Source organism: Gymnoscopelus braueri, assembly GCF_963280865.1.
Source record: "Gymnoscopelus braueri genome assembly, chromosome: 3".
NCBI classification, from domain to species: Eukaryota; Metazoa; Chordata; class Actinopteri; order Myctophiformes; family Myctophidae; genus Gymnoscopelus; species Gymnoscopelus braueri.
In genome coordinates, this window is record NC_137612.1 from 11879277 (window position 1) to 11899996 (window position 20720).

The 20720-nt window shown below is 38.8% G+C and overlaps 3 protein-coding genes across 3 annotated transcripts; 1 reads left to right on the forward strand and 2 right to left on the reverse strand.

Moving 5' to 3' along the window:
• Positions 1–394: 394 nt before the first annotated feature.
• Positions 395–4319, reverse strand: LOC308081804 (rab GDP dissociation inhibitor alpha; the record flags this gene model as incomplete). The annotated part of the gene is made up of 11 exons (XM_080423428.1): positions 395–559; positions 683–737; positions 841–985; positions 1623–1794; positions 1884–1983; positions 2154–2285; positions 2424–2622; positions 2722–2856; positions 3188–3284; positions 3393–3500; positions 4278–4319. 11 exons carry the CDS (start codon positions 4317–4319, stop codon positions 395–397), a joined length of 1350 nt encoding a protein of 449 aa, XP_080279554.1.
• Positions 4320–5049: 730 nt separating this feature from the next.
• tmem43 (transmembrane protein 43) lies at positions 5050–11866 on the forward strand. The gene is made up of 12 exons (XM_080424800.1): positions 5050–5171; positions 6697–6852; positions 7082–7222; positions 7388–7482; positions 8347–8396; positions 8735–8804; positions 8936–9006; positions 9122–9249; positions 9397–9471; positions 9725–9826; positions 9978–10095; positions 10200–11866. Exons 1-12 carry the CDS (start codon positions 5157–5159, stop codon positions 10400–10402), a joined length of 1224 nt encoding a protein of 407 aa, XP_080280926.1. The 5' UTR covers positions 5050–5156; the 3' UTR covers positions 10403–11866.
• An 83-nt stretch (positions 11867–11949) lies between these two features.
• Positions 11950–17894, reverse strand: LOC308082802 (rho-related GTP-binding protein RhoA-B). Its single transcript, XM_080424821.1, has 5 exons — positions 17788–17894; positions 14968–15125; positions 13922–14042; positions 13059–13189; positions 11950–12721 (listed from the first exon to the last, which is right to left on the reverse strand). Exons 2-5 carry the CDS (start codon positions 15121–15123, stop codon positions 12548–12550), a joined length of 582 nt encoding a protein of 193 aa, XP_080280947.1. The 5' UTR covers positions 15124–15125; positions 17788–17894; the 3' UTR covers positions 11950–12547.
• Between the last annotated feature and the right edge of the window lie 2826 nt (positions 17895–20720).

Below are 20720 nucleotides of genomic sequence, written 5' to 3' on the forward strand. Positions count from 1 at the left end.
ATAGCACCGTTCATATAAAACATGAAGCTCAAAATCATGAAGAGGTCAAAAAGGAAACATTAAAAGGAAGCAAACGTAAAACAAAGGTCTTTGCATTAAAAAAGAAAACAAACAAAAAAGCTTTATTTTACATTTACTCATATACAAAATAACTTACACAGAACTACCACATACTGCACAATATAGGTGGGCAAAAACAAGATAGGCCTATGTTCATCAGACTGATTATGTTTTGAATGTCCAGTGTGTGATAACACACAAAGATAACTACATATTGTAGGCTACTAATTTATATCACATCTCTGTCAAAAGTTAAATATGCTGTTGTTTTGCAATTAGTATTTTAGTTTGATCGTGGATTATGTCTTTATATGTCAGGGGGTTATAATCTTTCTCAGTCATCATCATCATCATCATCATCATCATTCGAGTCCACCGTTTGGTCTCTGCGCCCATCAAAACAGACCTCTGTTCCCGTGATTCTGCGATACATGTCTTGAATGTCTCCACAGTCATTGTCAAAGTAGCTTGCTGCATCAAATGAGCACGACACAAATATCTACAAACAAGAACAGAAGATATAGAAAAATCAGTACTGAATAGTCCTTCCACAATTAATTTGGTCTGTTATGCTATAATATTCCTTAATGCAGCCTGTTGAGTTTAATGAGAGCCCCATTACCTGGCTCTTACTACCATCATCCGTGGGAGCAAGAACACTATGAACAGAAAAGAATCTGTGGACAAAATAAAGTCACGTCAAGCAGTTAGTATTTAGTGAACGAAAATGTTATAAGACTGAACATTTATATGTGCAGAGAGATTCATTGTGTTACTTACTTCTGCTTGATGGGTTCAAGAAGCTCCATCCCAGGCAGCACCTCTTTCTCTGGGTTGTTGGTTTCAATGGCTGTGCTCACTGTAGCGATGTACATCCCTCCGGCAGCCACACTGTGGTTGTACGACACCACAGATATGTAGATGTCTGCAAGGAAAATAGAGTGAAGTCTGATTTTACAACCTTGCAACTTAGATGATTTATCTCTCTCTCTCTCTCTCTGTCTCTCTCTCTCTCTCTCTCTCTCTCTCTCTCTCTCTCTCTCTCTCTCTCTCTCTCTCTCTCTCTCTCTCTCTCTCTCTCTCTCTCTCTCATATACTGTACACACACACACACACACACACACACACACACACACACACACACGCACACGCACACACACACTAAGTGAATTACAGTATGTAATAGCATAATGACAAGTACTGCTACTTATGCTATAGGTCAGTGGTCAACCTGTTTAATTTCAAGGATCCCTAGTTTGATGTGCATTATGGCAAAGGACGACCTTTACATATCATTTTCTATCTATAGGACCCAATCTACATTGTGAAATCCTCAGTGTTAAGTGAACTCTGAGTTACAAAACCGTAAGGGTCCACATGGTTCCTAACTATCAATCAGCTGGGGACCCCTGAAAGCCACTCAAGGACTCCATGTTGACCACCATGTAGGTCCTTTGGTTTATTCTTGAGTATGATGTATTATAAAAATGTGAATATGGTCAGTGGGGAATGCAGTACACTCTCCTTTCTCACCATTTTGCAGATGTTATAATATAGGCTACCTGATTTCCTGTTGACTTGGGTTTGGGGGATGATGATTTGACATGAACTGGCATCATGGGTGTGTCTGACTGGATGATTCAGTAAACAGATGACCCGGATGACACTGCCCACTTTCTTCACACGATCGGGCACATAGCTGGGATCACATATCAACTGTTTACACTGGAACAGCTGTTAGAGAAGACGAAGAAGAGAGACTAAAGACACCCTTCCACATATTTCCATCCATAACTACTTCTTCTCTGCTTCTTTCCACTTACTTTCCCTTCTGATTTCACAGCTGTCACTTTGCCATTCTCCATTACAATGTCTTCCACTCCTCTGTTCATCATATAAGCCAATCCGTAGCGTGCACTCACCCTGCAAAACAAATTGAGAAGGGTTTGAGCCTAATTTATTAAATTTAACTTCCTTTTGGTGTTCCTTGCCATCCTTGTCTAGAAATTCTGTGTATTCATACAGTACTGTACATACATGTATGTATGTTTGCTTGTGTGTATTTGTGCACATGAATATTGTGTTAGTGTAACCTGGCAAAGCCCTGTGGTATCTCCCCAAGCCCATGGATGGGGTAGAGGTATGGGCTGGCATTTGAGCGGATCCGAGATTCAGCGTACAGCTTTATCCTCTTGATGGTGTCGACGCATGGCTCATCCAGGTAACTAAAGGCACGGGCACAGCATCAGGAGGAATGGGGAAATATGGTCACATAATACGGTAAATCAACCGACATTTATAATTGTTTTATTTATCGTAGCCAGAATGTGCATTTGTAACTTTGAGCACAAATGTTTACTGACGATTCTTTGCCATGCCAAGCTAACGTGTGGCCTGTGAACTCCACAACATCTGGTCCCAGGTCAAAGTGATGAAACAGCTCCCTCATAGTGGTTCTTTCAATATCCATCTCCATGTAGGTCCGAGGTTCATTCTCTTCAAAGTTCTCTATGAAGAGCAGCAGTTTTCGGAACCTCCTCTTGTCAAACATGCCCAGCAGATCTGAAACACAATATACAGACTATAGTATTGAATCAGAATCTAAATGTGTAACATATTCTTAAAGATGTTATTTGTCTTCACAGGTTATGGATGTTTCACCTGAAGCGTGGACATCGGCTTCTGTGGCAGGGACTTTGTAAAGTTTGCCTGCTTTGTATACGAAGCTGCCTTCGATCATTTTGAAGTCCATGTACCTTGTGACCTCAGTATGAACCAACATTTTGACCAGCGGACCTGACACAAACACAAGTGACTGCATTAATCACCAAAACATAATGCTCAGGCACTAGGGGTGGGAAGATTATGGATTGTGATGGTACAATCATACTGAGAGAAATAATCACGGTTTCACGATTATTATGCATATTTATTAATTCCACAAAACTATGGATGTATAAAATCACATGAGCATTAAAGGCTTTATTATATTTCACCCACAAAATGTCTTTGTTTGTCTTTGTCTTTGTATATCATTACGGGTCCATTATTACACTCTGAGTTAAGTTAACACATGGGTCAATAAACAGAGCTCATGCGTAGTGTAAGAGTTGTATCCTGCCCTCACCATTAGCGAGAAAGAATTTGGGGATGAGGTCAACATTCCACTCTTTCCCGGGTCCCATACTTTTAGGTGGACCTGAAACCTTGTACTTCTTGTACAGCTATAACAAGTCATAACACAAGTCACAATTCAGAAATTAATAACACATGAATATGCATCCATTTTAAAACAAGGAGGGCTGTGTGCATTTCTGAGCTTGAGAACAGACCTGCTCAAGGGGACAAATGGAAGCACTCCTTCCTCCATAGTATGGATTCTCATCAATGTGAAGAACCCTTTTTCCATCCAAAGTCAATAAGCCAGACAGGACACATTCCTATAAGTGAGGGAGGTATGTAAGTGGATAACTGTTCAATTTGTTGTGTTATTTACTAAGAAAATGGGCATTGAGATACACTGCAGCACTGAGTGCTTCTCCAAAGAAGAGGTGAAAAGGACAGCTCATTCTTATATTAATAATGCTAATCCCTCCAACAACAGCTTACAATATCATTCTGGGTGTGGTGATCAATTTGTTTGGATGAGGTACAGAAGAGAACCTCCCTTTAGAATCAAGTTCTCCAACATGTTATGCATGCTCCAAAACTTCGAAATGAATAGACTGCCTGTTGTCCTTCCAAAGAGTTTAATGAGTTTCATTAGTTTGGGCATACTTTTTTTATTTACTGTGAGTGGCAGATCTGAGATCTGTGTAGGCTATAAATAAAATGTATTTACTCAAGTATTATAAAATTCTCAACTATACGTAAAAATACAGATTTTCACTAATGACAGGTGGTCACATTGTGATCAGTTAAATCATCATCAATCAAAAATTGTCCTATACTGTAGCCTACAGACAGTGTAAGTACAATAAAGGTAATTCTGATTCTTACAGACAGTGCTGTGCTGTATTTTCTATTCAAATGATACATTTTGCAATTTGTTAATAACCAGAATACTTATGTCAAACCCAATTCTGATTATTAAATGTAATTGGCAAAATATTGCTTTCAAAGGCCAATGTCCAAGGACACTCTTGTAATGCTATTGAACATAGATCCTTAAAAATTGCAATTTAGGAAATATGCTCAAGTGTAATAAGTTACGTTACCTTAAGTCCTGTTCCAAGCACTATGATATCATACTCCTCCATCCTAATTCTCAGTTGTACAGCCTCTCTGAGTGTGTACTGTACACAGTTGTGCATACATGTGTATTCACACCTGTAGGCCTATGTGTTTGGTGGTGAGAGAGATACAGACAGAGAGGCAGAGGTGATCACTCTGCATGTTTCATCTATAATAATCCTCTTAGCATTGTTGTTACATTGGCACTTACAATGTGGCAAGACAGAATTAGGCTACTTGCCAATAATAGGTGGCAAATAACTTGACAACCTCTTTTGGGATTGAATTATTCTAAGTAAAATAACACAATTCTCTATTTTGTGAATTATTTCCAATAATTGTGTAGTAGGCGTATGTAGGCTATTACATTCAAGAATCCTCTTATTGCGTACGTCGTACAACTACATTACCCAGCATTCCAAGAAAGGGAACCGTACACTTTGCTGCATCAGGTCGTAAAAGGAAGTACACGGCAGGGTTGCCATGTCCACTTATTATAAGCGACTTTGGGCTTGTTTTCTGTAAACATTTGTAGTTGCGGGTTGCGTTTTTTTGGGCTTGTTTCTAACGTGTAGTTGCTTATTTGGGCTTGTTAACTAATGTTGTTTAAACCAGTGGTTCTCGAAAATTTTCATGTCAAGGACCCCCAAATTAATATATCTATGTATTTTGTACGTAGACGTCACCCAACCTTCTGCTTGTTTTCATAGACCTCGTTCCTTATTTCTCTCGCAGAATCTGGCAAAACTGGGTGCACTGCTGGAGGTGTGACCGTATGACAATGTAATGCAACTTCCCTGCAATATACATCTAACTTTTCAGTTTGACTGGACGTTTTACCGGTACGACTCGTACGAGACATCATGTCGGAACCACCAGTAAGTTGCATTTAGCTTATTTTGTTTTTCATATTTATGGAGCCTCGTCATGGACGAATAGATCGCTTTGAAATATTGTATTTAAAAGTAATCAGACACTAGTTACTTTAGTAGTGTAGTCATTTTCTTCTAGTAGGTATGGTTGACATGTTTTGAGATCTATTGTAATGGGGAGTAGCATTTGACTTCATTATTATAGCTAACACTTGGCTGGGTCCTTCTTTTGACTAGCGGATCTCATCTGACTTTTCAGTGATATCTAGGCCAAATCCCAAAATGCAGAGCCTGACAACTTTTTAACTAAAGACTCCCTGGAGCAGGGGTCTTCAACCCAAGGACCCCTTAGCTGAGAGAGAGATGGAGCAGGGACCCCCCAACTACATATTGCATAAAATTGTGTTGCAGATTAAACTGTTTTCATAGATAGCTTCGTAGACTTGTTTTGACAGCAGTGTCATTGTGTAGTGTTGTGTTGGATTCATGTTAATGTGGATTTTCTGACAGTTAAACCACTTAAAACATCAAAACGTGTCCTTCTGTCTGCTCTTTCTTCCCTCTACACCAAACCTCTTTGCAGAAAATAGCAGATTGTGAGCTTGTAGATTTGCTATTTTCTGATAATGTTCCCTTCAGAATAGGGATGCTAGGGTAGGGTTCAAGTGGTTAATGTAAAAAAAAACATATCCTATCACACAAAGATTTAGTGCCCTCCCTGCAGTAACTCTGCATGGACCCCCTATTGAAGACCCCTGCCCTAGAGACCTAGCCTAGTTAGAGAGAAATTTGACAAAGACAGTGCAGGAAATGACAAACTAGTTTAGAGCATTTGGTACGTATATGGTGTTATTTACAATAATAGAGCATATTTGTGATTGATATGTTTGAAAATGTTATTAAATGTTTGGAAAATATGAATCAGCCCAGATATCTTAAAATGGTTGTCTATGTACAAGGGCCTTGTGGGCAATATCATAGGTCCCATGTTATAAGTTCCTTTGGGTTGAAAATTATGCAGGAGGCAGGAGCATCATTCCCATAATAATTATTATCATTACCATTTCCAGTGAGTGTTGCAATATGCCTGGTCAGTGTGGTCACTTATTGGGATTGATCTCAAAGGGTTTCTGGGTTGATAAAACAAAGTATTTTAATACAAACAATTACATATTGGCTCGTATACAAGCATGAACAGTAAAAGATACTGTTCATGAAAAGTAAAGGGAAATGGTATATGTGATTCACTGCACCTGTAGGCCTACTAAAACAATTTTGTGAGATACAACTTTTTATGGTCAATTTATATCCTACAGTTCTTTAAACAAGGTGTACCCATAAAAGGGTATTATGTTAAGTGGCTCTGGATAAGGGCGTCTGCTAAATGCCTAAATTGTAATTTTATTGTAATTTATAGGGCAATTACTTTTCACTTGCTTTCATCCATCATACGTTGTATTTGTTGTTATTGTTGTCAACACTTTGGTCAGAATGAATGTACAAACACTTTTTCCCCCCATGTTTCTCTCAGCGCTCAGATGCGGAGCATGAGGAGCGTGATAGACATACGCGCACAACGAGTAAATCCAATCCTGGGTTCCTTGAACGTTTGAGTGAAACTGCTGGGGGAACGGTCGTTGGCGTTGGATTGTTCTTCTTATCGCTTTATGTTCTCTTCACCAATGAGGTGGGAAATTAAGTACAGTGTACATTAAAACTGTGTGAATTATACATTCAATAATGTAGACTCATTGTGTCATATTCTAGTATGTGTTACCTCAAATGTGGCCTGCCTAGTTCATGCTCATTTTAATGTACTCGCACAGTAAAATGTGGAGTGTTTACTCTGAAAGTGTAACAATGGATCTGCAAGGGTTCAACAAGAGTTAAATGAACACACTGGATTTTCTGTGCAGGGTAGGGCACTGCAGACAGCAGCTGCTTTGGATGAAGGTCTGTCTCAGGTTGTGTCCCTGTACCCATCATCATCATACGGCATAGACTACCAGAACAACAACCACTTGATTCACCTGTCTGCGCCGCTGCGTACCTCACAGGTAGGCTATGGGTGGCTGGTTGTGGCCTCATCCCTTTGTGGCAGTTTCAACACTTTTTTTGTGTAAAGCCATTCCTTTCATTCCTGTTTTCACCACACCTTTGTAATCAGTCATGTCTTCCTGACCTTTTTTTGTCTTTTATACTTTACCTTTATATCTGCCCAGCCCTTACATGACCCTAACTACAGAGTGGTGGTGCAAGCTGTGAAGCTGAAGAGACAGGTGGAGATGTATCAGTGGGTGGAGCACCAGGAGAGCAAGTAAGTCCGGGTTGACCGACCCCTGCGTTAACAGGGTGGGGTCAGCTCTAAAGGGTGATTGCCCTTTAGAGCTGACAGACATTTCTTTAGATTTTTTTCACATGGAAAAAGACGACAAAAAATGTAAAACACGATCACGAAACATGATCTCTCGCACACCTACTCCAAAATTGCCGTCCGACCAATGGCTGCGACGGGCCGTCATTCTTTTAATAAGACAGGAATTGATGGAGACATTTAACTATTGAACCTAAAATTAAAGTAAAATTCTTGCAATTTTCCTGATGTGTTAAAAAATGAATTGAGAAATACATTGGTGCCACCCAGTAAAGGTCCGGACTCTGCAACCAAACTGACTACTAACTTGAGAACTTTTAAGTAGTTAACAAAGGCATGGCTGGTGGAAAAGGTTCCAGTTTGAAGTAATGAGTTTAGAAGTTTTAGTCAGGTTTGGTTTGTTTTTATGTTTTTTTGTGTTTTGATATGTGATGTTTTTTGTTATGGATTGTGTTTATTTAATGTACCTTGTTGTATTAGTCATGTATTTTTTGTGAGGACCACAATGGAAACAAGTCCTGGACTTTGTTGTGTTTTAGCCTCATTGGTTTTAACCTGTAGGCTTGTTTTTGTATGGTTAATACTTTCAAATAAATCAAATCAACCCAAAATCTAATAAAAAATAGCATCAGATTCTGTGTGCGAAGACTTACAGTTGTGCGTTGGTGTCAAGCGTCAATCTACAACGCTTTGGGAGTGTGAATCACATTGTTTGCATGACACCGGCGCACATCCATGTATAACTCAGACTTTTGCTTTTTGTCTGAAAGAATTAAAGCTTTATGGCTGTTGCATGGTTCATTGCAGGGACTACCAAGAGGATGGTGAAACCAAAACTGAGACGACGTACACATACAGTGAGTTGTTTATGAACTTTTCCTAGAGCGGGCTGATGGATGATTAATATGATATCAATATTGTGATATGATGACTAGATATCGTCAGGAATTTTAATAGTAGTAGTAAGTAGTATCTACTTATGATTGCTGGTTTGGCTATCATATACGGTATCCACCTTAATAATAATTGTTTCTCAAAATGTTATTGCGTACAAAACTACAAATAGCTTCTGAAAGTACCAATAGTCATCTCCAAAATACCACCACATTAGAACATTTTATAATGTATATATATCATTATCTATTTCTATATCAAGTGGATTGATGTGTGAATGAGCGTAATTTCCTGTCTTCAGACACAGAATGGGAATCGGACGTGGTCAACAGTAGGAACTTTGACAGGGAGATTGGACACACCAACCCAAGGTATACAGTACATCTGATTCTGTCAGACAGTACTTTTTCAGTTTTTTAAACAATTTGATCTATGTTTGTTCTTAAAATATCTTCAATTCTCCAGTATGTTCTCTTTTTTGTTTGTTTGTTAATTAATGTAGTGCCATGGCGGTTGAGAGTGTGACAGTAGTGGCTCCTGAAGTCCAAGCTGGGCCTTTCATTCTGTCTAAAGGTATCAGTCTAAATAAGAGTGTGCGATTGAAACATGTTTGTTTCTTTAGAATATACTGTTTATATTTATGAATTTTATTACATTTCACCCACTGATTGATATGAATTTACAATAGGGCTGGTGGAGCAAATTAGCGACTTCCGGACATTGTACTTGGGGGATCTCCCTCGACCTGACGCTGATTCCTTTCTCACTATTGATGGTGAATATTTCTATCACACCCCATACCCACACAGTCCAGAGGTGAGAATTGCTATTTAGAGACCACAAATAAACACCATCAGATTCTTGAACATACTGCATATTCTTTGTGTTACCAGCAATAGCTGTATAGTGTGTATTCTCTGGTTTTTGGTGTACTGTGTACAATAATTATTATTTTGTGTAAAGGTGGGAGATGTGCGTGTAAGCTTCTCCTACGCTGGACTCAGTGGAGAGGGGTCTTGGCCTGGCCCAGCCCTAACAGTAAGTCTTTTAAATGACATGGTCGTCTTTTGACGCATTGAATGCAATATTTGCACATTCAGTGCATTTATATTAATTATTGGTTATCCAGGAGTTATGACTTTAAAAAGAAATCTAAGTAATGTGATTTCAGTATACATAAAAAAGGATGTATAAAACAACGTGAGTAGTTATTACTGTAAATGTTGGTCTATTCATTATTTTTGATAGTAGATACTGAATCTATAACTCCTGAATCCTTGTCATACTCCAGGTCAGTGTGGTGGCCATGCAGAGGGGGGAGAATCTGGCTCCATTTAGGACCAAGTCAGGATACACCCTGGAGTTGTTGTACATGGAGGAACTCACAGCCCAGGTTGGTGTGCACTTTTATTTAGTTTTATTTCGTATTGCTTTTATGCAAAAAAAAATACATTGCATCAATAGAGAATCATATCATAATGCAAGGAAAATGCCATGATAGTGTTAATTCTGATTCTGGCATGGCTATATATTTCCGTGGGCAGGAGGTATTTGAAAAGGAGAACCAGCACAATGACATGAAAACATGGGGACTCAGGTTTGCAGGCTGGGCACTAATGTTCCTTGGTATCAGTTTGACCATGCGCATCATCTACACACTGGGTAACTACTAATAACCGTCATATGATATAGGCATATGTTATACAATTGATTGAATCCTTGGATATGATGTATTTACTTTACTTATTTTCCTTATCTTTCTGCAGTGGATTGGATCCCCATTTTGAGAGAGCTTGTTTCCTTGGGGCTGAAACTCTTTGCCCTGTGTGTGTCCTGCTCTCTTTCACTTCTCACCATTGCAGTTGGTTGGCTCTTTTACAGGCCCTTAGTGGCAATGGGACTAATAGGGCTTGCTCTACTTCCACTGCTTATTGGGCGCACTCGTGTACCAGCCAAGAAGCACCAGTGACATCTTACAGGGTTCCCACGGTCATGAAATTCCTGAAAATACTGTTATCCAGGCCTGGAAAAGGTTTGGAATTCATCAAATGTTTTGGAAAATGTTTGGATATTGTTCATAAAAATACATTTCCCAAAACATGTCTAACATTACGTAAACGTATACAGGACGTCACGTGACAAAAATAATAGATCTACAAGCAGTTGCACAGTGATATGATGTTAGCTTGTAGTTCAGATTTTTTTGGTCAATTGTCACGTGGCGCCTTTGCTCGAGTCTGTCTTGGGGCACAGCACACTGGAGTAAAATACTTTTGGAAAAGTTCAGAAAATTCTGTGGTAAAAATGTGTGGGAACCCTTACCTCTTTATCATTAGGATGCCAGCAGCTCATGGAATCCAGTTTGTCAGAACAACACATTTTTGTGTGTTGCTACCTTACCAAATGCTCCATCCTTTTCTGTTACGGTGCACAATCCTGTTTTTCCACACGCTTTTGAACATGTCAGAACTTAACGCCTTTGTTCAATAGTTATATGGTTTATAGTATAGTAATATGCTTGGTCCAGAATCTATTTGTTTTTAAGAGGCTACATTCATTGGCACATATACAGTAGTATATATTTGGGTTATTCAGTGGGTTTTGTTTATCAATGTGTTTGCATATTGCTCATATACTGTACATGTACGCTATGTGTCAAATGTAGTCATAATTGAGTCTGAATAATCTACTTGAATGTTTGCTATTGACTTGGTAAAGCTGGTAGTAGTTCCGCCGCCTCTATTGCATGATAATCTCATCCAGTTTCACAAAGCCATGTTGTAAGAGTAAAGCTAGTGTGCTTATTGTTCAAGAGTAATACACAATTTGAGGGGAAATCTGCCGATATTTTAATCCTCTGGCGTATGGCATTTTGTTTTATAATGTTGTATAATCTTTGGTCATGGGTGGGATGGCCGACTTTATATGAATATTGTCATTCTGTTGTGAGGATGACTTGAAAATCTGACAGAAAACTTCCCAATGCATTCTGTTTGTTGAGATCATGCTCAGCGCTGAGAAATCACCGCTTGCTTATATAAAATATATTTTGCAGCATAGAATGCATTGAGAAGTGTTACGTCAGATTTACACATCCTGTTAAATATCAGCTAAATTTACCTAAAGATAACTGTACTTGATAGTCATTGCATATATATATTACATCAAGCTCCAGCTTTGTAATTGTAATGCATAGCAGGGCTAACACTTAAAACTAAGTGTTACTAAATTCTGCATACGTCAAATTATATTGACGACTTCGAAGTCAAGCAGCTTCAAAGTTTCTGCCCCAAGAAAAATGTATACAATACTAGACTTGGAAAATGACAGTATGGTTGAGTTTTTAAGAGCAAACACCAAAGAAAACTATCGATACAATTGTGTGTATGCACTGTACTGTATGTTGAAAATTGGTTAAAATACTTCTTCTTTTTTTTAAACACTTCTCATTTGGTCTCATTTGTAAACAAATCCAAAAACATTTAATTCCTTATCAAGCAAGTGATAGAAAGTATATTCTGATTCTTACAAAGTTATTTATTACACAAAAACACCAAGAGTTTCCATTGTGTTTTAACAAAATGAGTTTCCAGTCTTTTCAGATTGCATTTGTGCATGGGTTCATAATGCACATAGGGTTTATATCTGAAGCACATAAGAAATGTTGGGCTTGATGTGAACAAGTGTTTCTTCAAATAATTAAAGGAATATGGGTCACAGTGTATAGGTACCTCACAACAATTGGCTGTGGAAACATTCTTTAGATCAGCAGGCAGGACTTCAGCACTGTAGTTGGCAAGTACTGTATGACTTTGACAATAGGCCCATCGCTGACCTCTCAGATTACAATATGTGTTGACAAGTAAGGTTTCAATATGGCAGATTTACTCATGTTAAAGTATAAAAAAGCATTTTCTATAACCTCAAAATTGAATACTGACAAAAAACCTGACTACTTTTGCTTAAGACGAAAAAAAGAAAAGAAAAAAAGTAAAAGCATTACACCTTTAGTAAAAACTTGTGAGCACAGTCTTTTGTGGGTGTGTTGAGGGAGGGGGAGGTTCACCTCCCTTTGACCCTTGACCCATGCAGGAAGCAGTCCTCATGCCTCCATTTACAGTAGAAGACATTTATTGTTCTTCTTTCCCCTCCGAGCCTGTAGTGCCGCCCTGGTGGCCATCTCAAAGACTTCCCTCACGCCATCCTTTGATTTTGCAGAGCACTCCATGTATCCAAAGGCACTGATTCTGTTTGCCATGTCACGGCCCTCCTCTGGTTTCACAGGTTCCTATATTCAAACAAATGATTAAATATGTTGTGTACATGAATTTGTATATATATATACATTGTTTATACACACACACACTCTTATATACTGTATATAGAAAAACTGATCAGAAGACAAAGACGAGGGCCAGCAGTATCCGCCCTGTTCTTAGCCTACTCCCTCCAACGCTGTCAGGAAATCCCACTGGGACTGCCATTTTATTCACCATTGCAATTTCTTGATGACATTCATGTTAAAGCTGCATAATTTTTACCGAATTTCTATCGGTCGATCTATATATCTATGCACATTAACCACAAAGACAACTGTGTGTGATTGTGTTCTAACGTCAGTTTACCTGCTTCATTTTGGCCAGCTCCCTACGGGTGTGCTCATCATTGCGCAGGTCTTTTTTATTTCCCACCAAGATAATGGGAACATTGGGGCAGAAGTGTTTGACTTCTGGGGTCCACTTCTCTGGGATGTTCTCTAAACAAGGGGAGGAAAGGCAAACATCAGTGAGAGCAGAGGAAATAGTTTTGGGGTGGGGTTACATGTTAAAGGGTTTTGGTGTCGCTAACTACTGTAAGTGTGAGAGAGAGGGTTAATGAATATTTTGAGTGTGTGCATGAAAACCAATTCTGGTTTCATACAGCTAATAACAATATTGTGACATTTTCAGTTTAAAGGTTTATTCATTTGGGTACTTCTTACTTTATAAAACAGTTAGCTGAATCTGAAGGATATGCCAATTCTGTTAACTTTCCAGGATTCAATATCTTTTTTATAAGGCAAAGATGCATGAAAAGGCACTCTAAACTTATAAAGTAAAATGATACTAAGCCGATGACTGTTGGGAACACATGTCCCTCCGGTTTTGCAAACACGTTGTCTGAGTACCCGTTGTCAGTGCTTTACCGTTTATCATAGTATTAGGGATCTCCATACATAGGCATTAAAGGTACACAGACAGATACAGAGATCTCCATATATAGGCTTTAAATGACACAGACATATAAACATTCAGATAAACAGAGACAGAGACTTGGGGATTTTCACTTCTGGACAACCGCCACTCCAACTGAATTCCCACTCGGCACAACACACCCTCGGTCCTCGGCAACACGTGCCAAGTTTACTTTGAAGACTGACAGACAGACACATAGTGATTCCGTGCATTTATAGATACATTTTCAGTTGATGATCTTGAATTTTGCTTACCAAGACTGTCCGGGCTATCAATGGAGAAGCACATAAGAATGACGTCAGTATCTGGGTAAGAAAGAGGACGCAGTCTGTCGTAGTCCTCTTGACCGGCTGTATCCCAAAGCGCTAGCTCAACCTAACAAAATAATACCAATCAGTTAACAACACTCAAAATGTCACCATGATATTAACAGTGTTTAACACCAGACTCACCAGAGTGCATTAACACATTAAAGTCATACTGTGTAACATTCATTTCAGTAGTCTGTTATAGCAATGCTCTGTTGCCATTGCAGTGTTTGACTACACAGAAGGAACACTGAAAAAGTTAAGCTGCAGGGTCCTTTGATTTGGATTTTTTGATACATAAATAAATACATGTCTGGCACCAACATAAATTTGGCACGAATTTCAGGGGAGCTGAATGGAATGTTTAACACATTAACCGCCAAGAACGTAGTCCTACGGTCCGTTAAATCCAACTGTTAAGCGCCGAGACCGTAGCCCTACGGGCTGCGGTCTTTTCGCGCATGCGCGGTCCGGGTGCACTTTCGGATTTTTTTTGATCCACTTCCGTTTCCGGTTTGATGACCGGAAATAGAATTATTTGGGATCCGGTTTTGACGATCACGCCCGCTCCCATTCTACAGACGAAACTGAAACTCAATTCTCTTCCTGTAGTTTTTTCTCCTCGCATTTCACTGTTTAACGTAATCCGCTCTAACTACAACATGGATACCCCGTTTGACACGCGATCTTCACTGGGAGATACAGGGAGATCTCGCGGATGTAAACAGACCGTGTAGAGCTCAATCTTAAGGATTTTAACAAGATCTATGGCGACATGAAAAAAACAAAAAAACAACAAAAACACCTTGGCACTGGTGAGTACATTATGAGATTAACCTCTGGCGGTCGATGTGTTAATGGTGTTAGAGAGGTTAACACAGTATTACTTTATCATTAGGTATTCATGCTACACAATATGTTGATTTCTCTGTGTCCAAATTGGCTTTGTTTGATGGTCAAATTCACAATATTCTGTTGAAAATTGTCTGTACCTGTTTGCTATCCACTTCAATGTCAGCGACATAGTTCTCAAAAACCGTAGGCACGTAGACCTCTGGGAACTGGTCCTTGCTGAACACAATGAGTAGACAGGTCTTCCCGCAGGCTCCATCTCCCACTATGACCAGCTTTTTCCTAATTGCTGCCATAGCTTGATAGAAACATCACATGAAATGACTCAGGTTAGGATAGAAGAACAACAAAGTGGAGCAGCACTGTTGCAAAAACAAATAACTGGGTGGGCGGGTAACTGGGAATTTGTAGACCTTGTGATCCAGAAATGGTTATTGTGAGACCAACATAATCGTTCTACTGGTTTGGCTTGTGGTATCTGCTCTAAAGGGTTGTCCTGGAGGTGATAATTATATGCAGCGAGTAGGATTGCAAACTACCTGAAATTCTAAGAAAAATAAGGGACGCCCATAAAAAGATAACATCTCACTGTATATGCTGTATGTACATGTTTTATATTAGCTACAACATGGGGGCAGCAGAAAAAGCATCCATGTGGCTCTGGTTGAAGTGGGGGCAGTAGAATGCCACTTGGAAAGGTAACAGGATAGGTGGGCACTAGGGACATCTGGACACCTCGATGTAAAATTGCCTATTTTGTCCAAAATGTAAATATTTGGAAGTTTACATGATTAGAACATGCTTAAACATTCGACAATTAAGATCGAATATTTCTACAATTGCTACAAAACCTGTATATCCAGTCATTTTGGGGCATAAACAAGAAGTTGAAGGATAAAATTAAGTCTGATAACGATGTTCACATCATGTATCCTATACATTAGTTAGGACCATTTTTCAAATATATATATATATTTTTTACCATTTTGGACAAAATAGCCCATTTCACATCTAGGTGCCCAGATGTCCCTAGTGCCCACCTATCCTGTATCCGTTGGACACAGGCCAATGACTAGAAAAAACACTGATAATAATGTGTCCAGGGTTGTGAATCACAAGATGTTTCTGTAAACTATTAACAACCTGTATTAAGATGAGCTGTTTGAACTTGTAAGATGTGTGTCAATGACACATTGATTGATTGATTCCCCAAAATAAGGAGCAAAAGTGTCTCCCTTTATCGGTTCAAATAAGGGGCACGTATTTTAGTTTCCAAATAAGTGACGGTTCTGTATTTCAAGGGACGATTGGCAACCCTAACAAAAACCTGCAGTCAAGTAATGCTGCCAAGTGTTGAAGCAAAACCACCAACACTGCATCAATCAGGTAAGGCTACCTGGTGCAAAACATGCCCATATGAAATGGTCTATCACAGACTAGTTACTGTGTTGTTAATGCCACATATATTTGGGCCTATAGCGATAGCCTAGTGAGAGAAAGAGAATTACTTCACGTTATTGCTGGTTAATCTGCTACAGAGGCTCATGGCGATGAGGAATATCGTGTTAAATTAGTGTAATAAACGTAAAACACTGGACTTTGTCTTGCAAGTCAAATATGTCCGTCGCCTTCTTTCTGATCCACCCCTGTTAGCATTGTTGGCTAACACCTTTCTTACAACATCGTGAATTTACGTTTAATCTGCATTACCGGGAAGACAAAAATATAAATAACATCCACCCACCAGCACAAATCAATGACAATCAAGTTCGCAGGGGTACGTTAGTTAGCCTAGTAAGAATTAAGTTGGCTAGTTTAGTTACATTATTGAGCTAACAACAGTGAAGTAGCCTAGGATAAAAGGATAGGCCGGTGACGTCACAACAAACAACCGGAATCCAATTGTGGAAAAAATCCAGTGGTGTAAAGTAACAGTTACTCAAGTACTGTACTTAAGTACAATTTTCTGCACTTTTACTTCTACTCCACTACACCTCAGAGACAAATATTGTACTTTTACTCCACTATTATTTGAAAACTTTAGTTACTTTGTAGATTTAGATTATTATTACTAGAAAACATTAAGTAACCATTTCAGCCCATTTCGGCCATTTGAAAAGCTCACAATGTGTCGCATCGCATAGGTTGTAGATCTGCTATTTTCAAAAGATTTATAGACATTTTATAAGTTTGAAAACTTGTGAAATGGGACATTCTGCATAATGAGTACTTTCTACTTTTGGCACTTAAAGTACATTTTTATATCGATACTTTTGTACTTTTACTCAAGTACAAAAGGAATTCCGGACTTTTACTTGTAACAGAGTACTTCTACATTGCAGTATTGATACTTGTCCTTATAATGTGAGTACTTTTACCACCACTGCAAAAATTGCGTTTGTGGGTTTCATTTGCACTGTCGAGCGAAAGGGCTCGTGCAAGATTAAAAGCATAAACTACCTGTTTTATGAGCATAGAGTTGGTTATAAGCTAACTCTATGGTTATAAGGCGTTAAAGGGCCCTTGTCGCACTTCCGCTACACGACGCTTGGTTGTGACGTCAATGACGCATCCTTAGTATGTTTGTTCTAGCGGGTAGTTGTTAAACATCGTTCTCACATCAACTTACACACCGCAAAAGTGGAAATACATAACTACAACGTGCAAATAAACTACCGTGAGCGCATGATAATGTAATTGGTTAGCCGATAGCAAAGAAACTCCGATTACTAGTAAACACAAACCCATGTTATTATTATTCCACACTGAGCCTGACCACAAAGCAGCTAACAGATAGCCACAGCTAGACGGAAGCGAATGACAATGTACTGGTCAGCTAGCATTATTACCTAGCGAGCATTAGCACACTAACTACGGGTAAACTAAGCTACAATGTGTAACGTTATTGCGCAGACCACCAGTAGATACGCTATTACACTTTGTATGACCGATATCCTTACCTGGAAAGATAAATCAAAGCTTCCCAAATGACCAAAAATGATGCTTTTCTCCTGGCCTCTTCGTTGCCCACTACTAGCTGCTGCTAATGGGTTGTAACTTGTGTGTGTGTGTGAGAGAGAGTGTGGGGGGGGGGGGGGGGGGGTAGACTGAGGAGGGGCTTGTGTGTTTGTATGTGTGTCAACAATGACTATCACTGTATATGTATGTATGTATGTATGTATGTAATATGTGCTGTATAGTGTGTGTGTGTAATATGTATGTGTGTGTGTATGTAATATGTATTGTATGTTTTATGTGTATGTATGTAATATGTACTGTATAGTGTGTGTGTGTGTGTGTGTGTGTGTGTGTGTGTGTGTGTGTGTGTGTGTGTGTGTGTGTGTGTGTGTGTGTGTATGTAGTATTGAATACTTTATTAACAGTTATTATTGTTAATAAGGTTAACACAAAAAGTATATTCAATTCATTAAGACTTAAGACATAAAATAATTTGCAATAATAAACTAGACATAAACAACAACACTAGTAGCAATAAACTGTACAGTAAACATTGGGGGGTGGGGGAGGCATTGCTGGTGCTAAGCTTTGAGGGATTTTCTAGGACCATACATGTATGTACTGTAGGCCTATGTATGTATGTATGTAACATATGTGCCATTCACTGTCCTCTGATGTTATTGTAACTGTAACGGAAATACAATTTATATTCCTTTTAGGTTATTGTTTTATTGATTATTGATTCATTATTCAGTTAGTATTCATCTTACTTCAGTTATATTCATATATGACTATGCTGACGTGTCTGAATGTAATGTCCTAGCAAGGGAAGTAAATGAGCCTGATAATATGCCTTGTGAGTTTAGTAGACCTTCTGTGTAGCTATCCCTCTGTAAGCAAGTAGCAGGCTCATACAGCAAGGTCAAGTAGCTATTCCTCTGTAGGCAAGCGGCAGACCCAGACAGCAAGACGACAAGTTGTATGGTTTTATGAAAGCAAGGAGAATGTTTCTCATATCAGGCGTCAGTATTCTGGCTAAGGCAGTGACTATGGCCTCGGCGTATAGCAGTAGGCCTTCCATTCTCAGTCGATGAGAATGGAACACGTGTTCATAGTTGATCAGAGGAGCAGCACATCTCATAGTCAGGCAGAAGAGACCTTCCATACTCAAGGGCTGTTTACACATCCTTTGTTCAGACAGAGGAATTTCAGAAGTATTATAACAATGTGTACCGATGTATCCTTGTGCCCCAACATCTAGCCTTGGATCACAAGATGGTCATCGGTCATAATGATATATGACCAGTCTTGTATCAAGGCTACCGCAACATCCAGATCGGTGTCAGACTCCTGTTGCCTTCCGAGGCAGCCGGACCCTGTCCACCTTTCCTTCTTCCATCACTTTTTCTTTTTCCTTTCTATTCTTTACTCTTATTTCTCATTATTACATTATATAATTATTGTCATAATTATTGTCATCTTTTGTATTAAATTAATTAATCTTCTAAATTGCATATTAGTATCAACTCTTAATTCTCTCACTGAGGAAATGTTCAATTTAAACACAAAATTGAACATTCACAACAGCAACCATTGTATTAATTAGTGTCAATTGCGGCTCATTCCAAATACTGGACTGATGAGTTGAGTCAAGTGCAAAAATGCTAAAATACTGTAAATAAATAACAAAATAGAAATACATTGGAGACTTAAGATTAAAAACATAACTGCCAGAACTTTATTTATTTGCGTTTGCCCACTGCCAGAGATTTTTAATTAAAAAAAAAAGTACTCAGGAGCCGAGATACAAAATGTTTAAGTTTTAAGTTAACAAGGAAGTGGATGGGAGTCTAGATCTTCAACAAATCATATCTCCTTGGTCTTTGGGTTAAAAAATAAATAAATAAATAAGAAAAAAAAAAAAAAGTTTTTTTTTTTTTTTGAAAAAAATAAAAGTCGTTTTAGTCGTTCTTGGCAGAGGGGGCTTAAAGGACAAAAGTCGTTTTAGTCGTTCTAGGCAGGGAATGAGTTGAGAGGTTAAAATAATGTGGTGATGAATGATGTACAATGAATAATGTTAATGTTCATTAAAGTGGCATGAGCAGTAAAATAGTCCAGTGGGATTAGCTATTAAAATATGGTCTAGGGTTTAGCCTATGGAGGTTAGATATCTGATTTCATAGTCGTACATTAAATAGATGATTTAGCCTACTGCTTCCGTTTGCTTATTATTTGGTTAATGTTTAATATTTGATTTGACTAATTATCATGAATTTCAAAGAAGCATTTAAATGAGAGCAGAGAGAGAGAACACACTGTCCTGTGTTGGTGTATTAATAACCATGATTCTAACTCTAATCCTGATAAGAGGCTTCTCAGCACTGCTCAAATCCACTTCATGGAAACTAACTTGTTGCATGTTTTCATATAAATTAGAAAAAAAAGAAGAAGAAAAAAAAGTCCATCTGTATGATTGACAAAGTCGGGGTTAAATTTGAAAGGGACAACCCAATACAACCATCTACAAAAATATGTTTATGTAAAGCAATACGTAAAGCATTACGCTAATATGTGTTAGTTTTCTCAACCTCCATTTTTTCCCCCCGAAATACAAAATATTGTATTTTCATACCCCTCACCACATACACACACACACACACACACACACACACACACACACACACACACACACACACACACAGAGCTTGAGCGTGCGCACACACACACGCACGCACACACACACACACACACACACACACACACACACACACACACACACACACACACACACACACACACACACACACACACACACACACACACACACACACACACACACACACACACACACACACACACACACAGGAGTTATAGACAGACACCATCTGGGAATTTAAACTCTGTTGCCCTCCCGGTCACCATGAACTTCCTGTTG

Excerpts from the sequence above, each read along its gene's own strand:
- tmem43 (XM_080424800.1), top strand. Across the intron at positions 7,223-7,387 it reads CGCCGCTGCGTACCTCACAG|CCCTTACATGACCCTAACTA; the intron begins GTAGGCTATGGG and ends ATATCTGCCCAG. Across the intron at positions 9,250-9,396 it reads CATACCCACACAGTCCAGAG|GTGGGAGATGTGCGTGTAAG; the intron begins GTGAGAATTGCT and ends TTTTGTGTAAAG.
- LOC308082802 (XM_080424821.1), bottom strand. The coding sequence starts at position 15,123 with ATGGCAGCAATTAGGAAAAAGCTGGTCATAGTGGGAGATGGAGCCTGC. Across the intron at positions 13,190-13,921 it reads TGATAGCCCGGACAGTCTTG|AGAACATCCCAGAGAAGTGG; the intron begins GTAAGCAAAATT and ends CCCCTTGTTTAG. Across the intron at positions 12,722-13,058 it reads AGCTGGCCAAAATGAAGCAG|GAACCTGTGAAACCAGAGGA; the intron begins GTAAACTGACGT and ends GTTTGAATATAG.